General features: G+C 45.0%; 1 protein-coding gene across 6 annotated transcripts in view; it reads right to left on the bottom strand.

Moving 5' to 3' along the window:
- CECR2 (CECR2 histone acetyl-lysine reader) overlaps positions 1 to 12,318 on the bottom strand; it is a 152,760-nt gene that overhangs the window by 41,134 nt on the left and 99,308 nt on the right. For all 6 annotated transcript variants that reach the window (XM_033867274.2, XM_033867275.2, XM_033867277.2 and 3 more), the window contains exons 3-5: positions 4,599 to 4,782; positions 3,418 to 3,557; positions 2,437 to 2,541 (exon numbers count right to left, since the gene is read on the bottom strand). In XM_033867274.2, coding sequence (XP_033723165.1) covers positions 2,437 to 2,541; positions 3,418 to 3,557; positions 4,599 to 4,782 — 429 coding nt within the window. The remainder of the gene's footprint in view (positions 1 to 2,436; positions 2,542 to 3,417; positions 3,558 to 4,598; positions 4,783 to 12,318) is intronic.

Genomic DNA, 12,318 nt, shown 5'->3' with positions numbered 1-12,318 from the left:
TCCGCCTGCCGATACAGGGGACACGGGTTCGTGCCCCGGTCCGGGAAGATCCCACATGCCGCGGAGCGGCTGGGCCCGTGAGCCATGGCCGCTGAGCCTCCGTGTCCAGAGCCTGTGCTCTGCAACGGGACAGGCCACGACAGTGAGAGGCCCGCGTACCGCAGGAAAACAAGAAAAAAAAAAAAACAAAGACATGTCCAAAATTGTTGTGCTCCCCTGTAAGGTAGACCCATGACTTACTACCAAGAGTGTGTGTTGGCACAGAGAGGAAGGACAGATACACGGGGACACAGGAAAGGAGAAGTTCAGTGTCCACAGGTAAATGCCAAGAAAAGGGCTTCCTCCCAGACTGCACTGAGGGTGGCACTGCAGGCGAGGCATACTGAATTGGCCCTCACAGCAGGCTGGGGTGAAGAACACAGGTTCTGAGGCCGGGCCACCTCTATTCAAGGCTTGCCACCACCCACCCTGTGACCTCAGAAAAGTCACTGAACTTCCCTGTAAAATGGGGCTATTAATAATGCCCACCTCACAGGGATGCTGGAATTAAATTATAAAATACAAATGTGCTCATCAGCCCGACAGTGTTAAGTCTCCCTGAATCATGGACGACATTCTCTGGATTTTCTGGTCTCTTTTCAACCACCTAACCCAGCACTGCCCCGAACAGCCTCCCGGGAGAAGGAAAACGTCCTGTACTGTCGCTGTCCAACGAGGCAGCCACGGGCCACGAGTGCCTGGCTCAGCTGAAGTGTGTCAGGTGTGACTGAGGAACCAAACTTTAAATTTTATTTATTATTTTTAAAAAATAATTTGTTTTAGGGGCTGCCCTTTCTCTTTACTTTTTTCCCCCTTCTACACATCTTATTGTCTACATTTGTTTTTCATCATTCTTTAAAAAACGGAGGTATAGTTTTAGATGTACAACACAATGATTCACAATTTTTAAAGGTTATACTCCATTTATAGTTATTATAAAATATTGGCTGTATTCCCTGTGTTGTAGAGTATATCCCTATAGTTTATTTATTTTACCTAGTAGTTTGTACCTCTTAATCCCCATCTTGCCCCTCCCCCATCCCTCTCCCCGCTGGTCACCACTAGTTTGTTCTGTTTCTATGAGTCTGTTTCTGTTTTATTATATCCACTAGTTTCACTTTTTAGATTTCACAAAATTTTATTTAATTTAAAAATATGTAAATACTGTATTGGATACAGGAGTCTAAAGAATAGAACCACCAGCAGAGGGCAGCATAAGCACACACATGCTTCTTAAAGTGACTACGGCCCCACCACTAAGGCACTTTAATTGTTGGGACTCACAGGGAAACTGAGAGAGTACAGAACAGATTTCTGAATGTATCACGAGGTGTAGATCGCTAACAAAATCCAGAAACAGACGTCTTGTGTATAAAACATGATTATAAGAACATTTCTCACAAATACTGGTGGGAGGAAAGCTGCAATCTGTAGTCAAAATTTCTGGAAAGTGTAACACTGACTGTTGTAGCAAAAAAATCAAATTCTGATTGATTTATTCATAATCTGATTCCTAAAAATATTTCTTAGTAGTTAATAAGCAGCACAGTGAAATCTGGTTCACTTCAGGCATTTAGGTTACTTAAGTAGTTCTAAAACACCGAAGGAAGCAGCAGCTTCTCCTGTGTTATTAGAATTTTTAAGACTATGACCTAACTTCCATAAGTGAATAATGACAGATCTGATCCTCCAGTAAAAGGAAAAAGTATTTCTACACAGAACAGGTCAGATTCTGAAAACTCTTATATTGAGATTCACATTGTGGGAATTCCTAAAAGGCAATGATATATTAAAATAAAATTTCCTGGGACTGCCCTGGTGGCCCACTGGTTAAGACTCCACACTTCCACTGCACGGGATGCGAGTTCGATCCCTGGCTGGGGAACAAAGATCCCACATGCCGCGCAGTGCGGCCAAAAAAATAGTAATAATACAATTTCCCAATCGTAAGAGAATCTTTTTCTTTGCTAAAATTAAATATAAAATAAACACTATAAAAATGTTTAAAGTCTTACCTTTTCTTTATTGTAAGAAATTGTATTCTACATAGAACAAAGCATGTTTACTACTAAAATCTCCTTACCAAGAAAGAATTAACTCCTAAACTCATACACAGTATTAACTCTCTCCACACTCCTGTGAAGAAACGTGTGGTGTAGGGATGGGATTTTCAGGGCACTTCCTGCAGGCGGGCTCAGTTCTCGGTGCCGTCCACTGTCACGTTCACTGTCAGAGTCCCCACTGTCCACTGAAAGCGAGGGGCCAGGCAGGAGGCCCCTGAGGACTGTGACGCAGGGCCCATGTCCCCCCCGAGGCACAGAAAGCAGGATGGAGGCGAGTCCCTCCAGCGTAAGGGTTCGCATTAGGGACCTACACAGACTAACAAGATTTACTCACCTCACTAGAGTTTCCTCCTGCAGTTTTTTCCGTTTTGGGGGTCTTCCTCTTCTTTTCCCTGTTTTCCCAGGAACACTTGAGACATTTTTTTGTCCTTCAGTTTCCCTAAGAAATAGTACATTAAATAGAAATGTTCTGTCATAGGACTGATGCGTTACACATGATTTATAAGCTAGTGATTATGGGGCTTCCCTGGTGGCGCAGTGGTTGAGAGTCCGCCTGCCGATGCAGGGGACATGGGTTCGTGCCCCGGTCCGGGAAGATCCCACGTGCCGCGGAGCGGCTGGGCCCGTGAGCCATGGCCGCTGAGCCTGCGCGTCCAGAGCCTGTGCTCCGCAACAGGAGAGGCCACAACACTGAGAGGCCCGCGTACCGCAAAACAAAACAAAAAACAAAACAAAACAAAAAACTGGCTTTAAGCTAGTGGTTAGCTTTTCTGGCCACGAGGTTATAAAAAGCAACAAAGGCAGCAGTTACAGGGAAAGAGCAGGGTGACCTCCCGTTTTCCATTGTTAAAACGTGGAACCAAGGAAAACAACATCTCCCACATGAACATCTGAGTGAGGCCTCAGGCTTCGCTAACAGCAAAGGGCCCAGCAACCGGGACGTCTGGGGAAGATGCAGCATCGCTCTGGGATGCTGGAGACAAGCCCTCTTCCTCACTGAGGACATCAGCTCTAGTAGGAGAAGGGATTCTCCAGAACCCACTCTGCTGGAGGGAAAGGCCCCAGGGAGCACTTGTGCTGCTGAGAACCTGGCGGGCAGAACGGCCTCTGGGGTGGGGCCGCTGAGAGCTGGGCTAGAGATTAATTCCTTTTCACTTTTGTGTGAAATAACTCTTTGCCATCTCTTTGTAGACATGCTGCTACAGCTAATTCCTTCATGAGAAAAAATAACTTGTGCTGCGGAATTCCAATGTATTTGATTTTAACGGTGCTCTTCTAACAGTGGCTATGGCAGCCCTGACCTTTAGGAAGGTACCTGCTCAGAGAGAGCTCTCCGTTGGATTTTCCTTGCACTGGGTCCTCCTTGTACATTCGCGTCCCATAGAAATACCAGTAGAGGGCCCCGGAGTTGTCCTCACCCAGCGGTTCCACACGGAGACTGTCTGCATCCAGGCCCTGGGCAGGACAAGGAAAGAGGTTTGGGCTCACAACGAACAAAACTAAAGAGACAACTGAAAGAAGGATTCTGAATTTATCCTCACATATCCCTCATATTAAAATGCTCAAGCATCTTAGGTAATTCTCAGTCAGGGTACCCGACACACGGGACGGGGAGAAGGTGCCTGCCTTAAGAGCAGGATACGGAAGTACTTCACACGAATCCCACTGCCACCATTGCCCCACCTCACCAGAAAAAGAGCAACCTGAAGGGATTTTGGTGAACATGTGACATACTTGGTTTAGACGTGTATTCTGTGTGTACCAACAAGAGGAAAGACAATTCCAACAGGAGAGTCTGCTGCTGTGGCAGCCTCGTCCCCCACGACGCTCTGTCGCCGCCGGCCAGTCCGGCCCGGGGCTCCCCACTCCCCCAGCCTGACCTGCGCTGCCAACCCTCGGGGGGTGGAGGCCGAGACCTCAGCGAAGACTGTGCTGGGCTGCACTGCGGTTTTCACCATGGTGCCCACCTGAGCCCACGAGCACCGTCGACGCAGTTCATTGTTTCTGACCGACCTCCCAGTGAGGGCAAAGCAGAAGACCGCCCGTGCCCTCCCTCTGAGACAGGATAAGAGGGAGGGGGGAGGCGTCCACAGCCCCGCCCAGCACACATCTACAATGTGCACACGGTGTGCGGTGAGGATGGGTTAAAGTCCTTGGGAGGTTTCATAAATATTTCAATTATTCTAAGTCAAATTTCAGATCTCAGGAAATAAAACTCAGTGACTAATGTAACTGCAATTCTGACTGATGACAGAGCAAACAGGAACCTACGATTGTTCCCATGTCAGCGGGAACTCGGTAAACAGAACGAAGAACAAACCAAAGTAGAAGTTAAACCAAAATAAAATAACATGCAGTCATCTGAGCGTGTGGCTTGGATCCTCCTGGCAACAGTGGTAACAGCTGCATCCACAAGATTCCCAAGACCAGCACAGCATCCCAACGCTGGCTGCTCTAAGTTCTGCTCCAGGGACAGGGTGCCTGTCAGCTACGCACCTTGAGGAGATCGAAGACATCGTCTGCGTCCAGCCGGTAGTCACAGAGGCGGTGGAGGATTTCCACACGGGTGCGAAGGGGCAGGTCCTGGAAGCTGGCTTCCCTCAGGGGGTTAGGCTTCCCTTCTTCCAGCTCCCAGCGGTAGCTGATGATGTCCTCCAGGTAGCTGTGGAAGGTCTGAGGCCTAACCAGGCGGCCCCAGACACAAAGACACATGAGTACCACATAGAGAGGGTGGTGTAGAGGGCGGGGCGGGGGGGGTGGGGAGGCGGTGCTGGAGGTGGTGGGTGGCTGGACAGCTGACAAATCTTCAACAGCAGCAGGAGTGGAAAGTGCCAGGAAGGGCCCAGGGATCCCTTGAGGAAGCACTATGTTATTACACCATCTCCTGGGACCTGACACCGTCAAGTCCCAAAGATCATCAATATTTAAGAAGGTTGCGGGACCTTCCCTGGTGGCACAGTGGCTAAGAAATCGCCTGCCAATACAGGGGCCACGGGTTTGAGCCCTGGTCCCGGAAGATCCCGCATGCCGCAGAGCAACCAAGCCTGTGCACCACAACTACTGAGCCTGTGCTCTAGAGCCCGTGAGCCACAACTAGTGAAGCCTGCACGCCTAGAGCCCATGCTTCGCAACAAGAGAAGCCACCACAGTGAGAAGCCCGCGCACCGCAACAAAGAGTAGACCCTGCTCGCCACAACTAGAGAAAGCCTGTGCACAGCAACAAAGACCCAACGCAGCCAAAAATAAATTAATTAATTTTTAAAAAAGATTAGGTCCACAACCTAGATGGCAAACAGCAAAGAATGGCAATGTCTGCCTGGCCTAATCCATTTATAGTTCAGGTTAAGATGCAAAGGTTTGAAAAAACCTTCTCCAGAACACAGGAGGCTACTCCAGGGAATTCCCTGGCAGTCCAGTGGTTAGGACTCCATGCTTTCACTGCCAAGGGCCCAGGATCAATCCCCACAAGCCGCGCTGCGTGGCCAGATAGATTAATTAATTAATTAATTAATTTTAAAAGAGGCTACTCCAACGTGTAACTATACTTTCATGTGCTGTTACACGTAAACTCGTGGGTGTGTTACGAAACACTAAATTTGAGGGTTTTTTCTATAGAAAACATTTAAGACAACTTAAATTTTTGATTGTTAGTTAAATTTAACAATTAAAATTTTAATTGTTAGTTATTTCATATCTCAACTATTAAAGAATCTGGATATAATTTCACCTAATGCTTGATTTAAAAATATTTTTCTCAGGCTTCCCTGGTGGCGCAGTGGTTGAGAGTTCGCCTGCCGATGCAGGCGACACGGGTTCGTGCCCCGGTCTGGGAAGATCCCACATGCCGCAGAGTGGCTGGGCCAGTGAGCCACGGCCGCTGAGCCTGCGCGTCCGGAGCCTGTGCTCCGCAGCGGGAGAGGACACAGCGGTGAGAGGCCCGCGTACAGCAGAAAAAAAAAAAAATTTTTCTCACTAAACAAAGAGCTCTAAAGGAATTATGTGTCAATATGATCTTTACAAGAGGCATGTATCATGTTAACTGATAATCTATGTAGTTATATTTGCAGAAAAAGTCAGAAGAAATACTCATAGAGAAAAAACAAAGGGCCTTAGGCAAATAAGAAATTAAACATTTTGCTTTTTCAAAGAGAGAAGAAACTTTATTTCCTTCCTGTTGAGACCTCAAATGTGGACACTGTGAATGTGGTTACCTTATCAAAATGCAGCATTACACCTGGAAACACAGGGCTCTCAGCACCATGACCTGAGCCCTGCCTGCAGGCACCTGCGGGAGCCTTGGGACCAGCCTGGCCTCCGCCCGCAAAGCCGGTGCTACCCCTTCAGGTGGAGGAGCCGACAAAGAGCAGCTCTAGCTGGCGGTGAAAAGCAGGTCGTGTGGCAAAGGAGAATATGAACATAAAACGGGGTGCTTTTTCGTTTCACAGAATGTGAAGAAGACAACCTGCCTTTGGTAATAAACCCCTTTATCTGCCACATGCTTTCTAGGATTTCTACTGCACACCAAGTACCCTAAACAACAAGGTGTGTTCTTCCTGCAGTAAAATGAAACGTGGACTCCATGACATGAGATCATGACATGAGATCATTCCGCGAGGACGCGGCAGGAGGCGAGGAAGCACAGACAGCCACGATCTGCCTGAAAGCCCCTCCGAGTCCCAATAGCTACATGTCTGAGATTCCTTTCCAACAGCCCTATTAACCTACTCAGTTCCAATTACATCACTTCTGCTAAAAGTTTCTTAAGTCATCTCCATACCACCTTACCAAGAGATACTAACGGACTTACAATTCAAGATCACTCCTTTGCCTTGTATACAGATAAGCCTCATAAAAATCTGTATCTTTCTTTTAAGGGTCAGATATTCGAGGGAAAAATTTTTTGAAGGCAGCGTGGTCAAGGGTATTTGAAACGAAAAGGCTCAGTAAGCCAACAAGTAGGGTTAATACTTTGTACTTCGCGGTTCTTCATCTTCTCTAGGACACAAAACTCTTTCAGAATCTGGTAAGACCATGCACTCCCGCCCTCAGAAAAATGAGCGCCGTGATCCTGTGTGCTGCTCAGAGGAAGAGTGCGTGGCAACAGCTGCTACAAACTGATCCTACGTTGTAAATCTCTCAGCTCAGCTCAGGGCACTTCTTCCTGAGTTGTCACTAATCCTTTCAACAGGATGTAGGAACAAAAAGATGGAACCAACTGGAGGTTCTGAGCACAACCAGGTCAGAGCTCCTTGTCTGAGAAAAGTTCCAAATGCTAATTATCCCTTTATTTCTTAAAATAGTTTGCACAAGAGAGAGAAAAAAAGACAGAACTATCTTTCCACAGTCGCAGAGTGAGCATCTCTTAGGACCCCAGCAGAGAACTGCTTATTTTCCTTCAGACAGAACAGGCTTGCACTGTGAGACCCACATTCCCAGGGACAGCGCGGCCCGAGCAGAGCTGGCAGGACCCTGCACCACGGAGGAAACAAGCTGCCTGAGAAGATCACAAGGGAGAAGGCAGGCTCTGTGTCAGTTCTGAGACGTGAAAGTGTATGTGCAGCCCACACACAGGGAGCAAGGAAGACCTGGCACCACGGGTGCCATGTGGAGACTAAATGGAAAAATTTTATCTTCCCGTTTGCTATGGCTACTGGTGCAGCTAATGAAACACCCATGTTCACAGTTAGGCCACGTTTAACACAAGTACTGGGGGACTTCCCTGGAGGTCCAGTGGTTAAGACTCCGCACTTCCAGTGCAGTGGGGGAGGGTTCAATCCCTGGTCGGGGCACTAAGATCCTGCATGCCGCACAGTGCGGGCAAAAAGCTTTAAAAAAAAAAAAAAAAAACACACATAAACACACAAATACTGGATTGAGAGAAAGATTTTGGTTCCAAGTGAAGCAACAAATAAAAAGCTCCATAAGAAAATGTGATGAAGTGCTTATTCTTAAAGATCATAAAAAGATTCAGCCCAAAACAACTAAAATAATGTCTCTTCTATAGGACTATATACTGCCTGCCATATCCTGAAATATATCCTGAAATCAATGTGAGAGCCAGGATAAGTAAAAAATCATGACAATTTCAAATTAAAGGAAAATATGATTAAGATACAAAACATATCTTTTTAACTGGGAAATACGTATATAATATAGATTTTATTTGTGTATATGAATGTTTATGTTAAGTAACAAAGAAAAGTATTAAAAGTCATCTGGGGGATTTCCCTGGTGGCACTGTGGTTAAGAATCTGCCTGCCAATTCAGGGGACAGGGGTTCAATCCCTAGTCCGGGAAGAAGATCCCACATGCCGCAGAGCAACTAAGCCCGTGTACCACAACTACTGAGCCTGCATGCTCTAGGGCCTGCATGCCACAACTGCTGAGCCCACGTGCTGCAACTACTGAAGCCCACATGCCTAGAGCCTGTGCTCCGCAACAAGAGAAGCCACTGCAATGAGAAGCCTGCTCGCCGCAACTAGAGAAAGCCTGCGTGCAGCAATGAAGACCCAACACAGCCAAAAATAAATAAATTTATTTTTAAAAAAAAGTCACCTGGAAATCAACATGTATTAATCTTTAAATAACCCAAAAGAAAGCACTGAAGGACAAAGAGAGAAAAAAAGAAGGAAACACATGAAAAGATGCTCATTCGTCATTTGGGAAATGCAAATCAAACCCCAATAGGGTACCAGGTCACACCCACCAGGATGGCTAAAATTATAAAGACAGATAAGAACAAGTGCTGACCACTTGTTAACAAGGACGTAGAGTGGGAACCATCATATACTGCTAGTTGGAATGTAAAATGGTGCAGCAACTTTGCAAAAGTTTGGCAAGCTGCTCAAAACTTAAACACAGAATTACCATATGACCCAACCATTCCACTCTTAGGTATATACCCAAGAGAAATGAAAACATACCTCCAAACAAAAACGAGTAGACAAATGTTCATACACAGCAGCATAATTCGTAACAGCCAAAAAGCTGAAACAGCACCAACGTCCATGAACTAACAGATAAATAAAACATGTATCTATACAACGGAGTATTTGGGGGCCATAAAATGAATGAGTATGTGATTCACGCTACAACACGGATGAATTCTGAAAACATGCGAAGTGAAAGTAGCTGGATACCTATATGTATGCATTCCACCTATAAGAGGTACCTAGAATAGTAAAAACAGACAGGAAGCACATTAGTTAGTGGGACTGGTGACTGGAGGAAGCAAGGAGTGACAGCTGATGGGTGTGAGGGGTCTTTGGGGGTGATAAAATGTTCTGGAATTCAACACTGGTGATGACTACACAACCTTGTGAATATACTAAACACCAATGAATTGGACACTTAAAAACCCCCAGAACAGTGGGGACCAACCATACCAGTAACTGCACTAAATGTAAGTGGGCTGAGCAGCCCAGCCGAGCGCTGCCTAGAAGGAAATTTACAGCTTTAAAATGCCTGTGCTGAAAAGAAAAAAGGCTCACAACAAGTATTATAACTTGAGAAGAAAGAAAAAGAAGAGTGTGCTAAAGCCAAGGGAAATAGAAGAAAATAATAAATCAAAAACAGAAAAAAATTTTTTTAAAGAAACCAGGCAAACAGTAGGTAAAGTTAAAAGCTGGTTCCTTGGGCTTCCCTGGTGGCGCAGTGGTTGAGAGTCCGCCTGCTGATGCAGGGGACGCGGGTTCGTGCCCCAGTCCAGGAGGATCCCACATGCCGCGGAGCGGCTGGGCCCGTGAGCCATGGCCACTGGGCCTGTGCGTCCGGAGCCTGTGCTCCGCGACGCGAGAGGCCACAGCAGCGAGAGGCCCGCATACTCCAAAAAAAAAAAAAAAAAAAAAAAAAAAAAGCTGGTTCCTTAGTAAGCATTTGAAAAGTTGATAAACCTGTAGAAAGAATAGAGGGAGAGAGAACAAATTCCAACATCAGGAATGAAAGTGGAGAAACCACTGTAGATCCTACAGATAGTAAGAGAATATTATGAATAGTACTATGGAAATAAATGTAAAATCTTAAATAAAATAAACAAACTTCTTGAAAAATGCCTAAATTACTTACCAAAATTGACTTAAGAAATAGAACACTCAGGAGAAAAGGGAACCCTCCTACACTGTTGGTGGGAATGTAAATTGGTGCAGCCACTATGGAGAACACTTTGGAGGTTCCTCAAAAAACTAAAAACAGCTACCATATGATCCAGCAATCCCACTCCTGGGTATATATCCAGACAAAACTGTAATTTGAAAAAATAAATGCACCCCTATGTTTATAGCAGCACTATTGACAACAGCCAAGACATAGAAGCAACCTTCACCCATTGAAAGATGAATGAATGGATAAAAAAGACATGGTACATATATACAATGGAATATTACTCAACCATAAAAAGAGGGTGAAATAATGCCATCTGCAGCAACATGGATGGACCAAGAGATTATCATATCAAGCAAAGTCAGAAAGAGAGACAAATACCGTATGATATCACTTATATGTGGAATCTAAAATATGACACAAATGAACCTATTTACAAAGCAGAAACAGAATCACAGATATAGAGGTCGGACTACTGGTTGCTATGGGCAGGGGGAGAGGGATGGACTGGGAATTTGGGGTTGATAGATGGAAACTATTACATTTAGAATGGATAAACAACAAGGTCTTACTGTATAGCACAGGGAACTATATTCTATATCCTGTGATAAACTGTCATGGAAAGGAATATGAAAAAGAATGTATATATGTAAAACTGAATCACTTTGCTATACAGCAGAAATTAACACAACACTATACTTCAATAAAAATTTTTTAAAAAGAAACAAAACACTCAAATAGCCTTAATTAAAGAAATCAAATCAATAATACTCAATCAAAAACTTGCACACAAAGAAAACTACAAACCCAAAGGCTTTCAGTGGTGAACTGTTTGAAAGAAGTTACACAAACTCGGACTTCCCTGGTGGTGCAGTAGTTAAGAACCCACCAGCCAATGCAGGGGAAACGGGTTCAATCCCTGGTCAGGGAAGATCCCACATGCCGCAGAGCAACTTAAGCCCGTGCGCCACAACGACTGAGCCTGTGCTCTAGAGCCCGTGAGCCACAACTACTGAGCCCATGCACCACAACTACTGAAGCCCGCGCACCTAGAGCCCATGCTCCGCAACAAGAGAAGCCACAGCAACAAGAAGACTGCGTACTGCAACGAAGAGCAGCCCCCGCTCGCCGCAACTAGAGAAAGCCCACACACAGCAACGAAGACCCAACGCAGCCAAAAATAAATATAAATAAAATAAATAAATTTTTTTAAAAAAGAAAAGAAATTACACAAACTCTTTCAGAAACGAGAGAAGAGAACACTTCTCAACCCTTGTGCCAAAACCTGACAAAGATTCATAAGAAAATAAAATTACAGACCAATATTCTTCATAAACATACATGGAGAAATCCTCAACAAAACAGCAGCAAACTGAATTCAGCAACAGACAAAAGGGACAGCACTTCATCACACTTGAGGGTGAAAGGCTGAACACTTTCCCCCAAGATCAGAACAACACAGGAGTTGTGGCTGGCACAGTAATAAGACAAGAGAAGGAAGCTCTTGGGACAGAGAGCCGGGATAGAGGCTGGAACGGAAACAGACTACAGAAACTCCTGTCAGCAACAAGACCAATAAACTAAGAAGTGAAATCAGGAAGACTATAGTAACACGGTCAATATAAAAACCTCAATTGTATTTTACATATAATGGCAACAAATAGCTGGAAAATATAAAATACTTAGGCACAAATGGAAAGGTGTACGGTATCTTTACAATGAAACTATACAATATTCCTGAAATTAAAGAAAATAAACAGGGACTTCCCTGGTGGTCCAGTGGTTAAGACTCCACACTCCCAATGCAGGGGCCAGGGTTCAATCCCTGGTCAGGGAACTAGATCCCACACGCCGCAACTAAGACCCAGTGCACCCAAATCAATAAATAAAAAAAAAAAAAAAAAATTCAAATAAAGGAAGATAAACAAGTGGAGAGATACATATCATGGTCAAGGACTGGGAAACTCAACATTGCTCAAAATGTCCATTTTCTGTGGCAGGCCTTTTTTGGGGGGTGGGGGAGTTGACAAGCTGATTTTTAAATTTGTATGCAAAGAACCCAGAATAGTCAAAAAAAGCAAAACTAAAATATAAAAAGGTAGAAAACTCACCAATTTCA

The sequence above is a fragment of the Tursiops truncatus genome, chromosome 11 (assembly GCF_011762595.2).
Source record: "Tursiops truncatus isolate mTurTru1 chromosome 11, mTurTru1.mat.Y, whole genome shotgun sequence".
Taxonomy (NCBI): domain Eukaryota; kingdom Metazoa; phylum Chordata; class Mammalia; order Artiodactyla; family Delphinidae; genus Tursiops; species Tursiops truncatus.
Note: the sequence above shows the minus strand (reverse complement) of the source record. Positions and strands in the feature narration are given on the sequence as shown.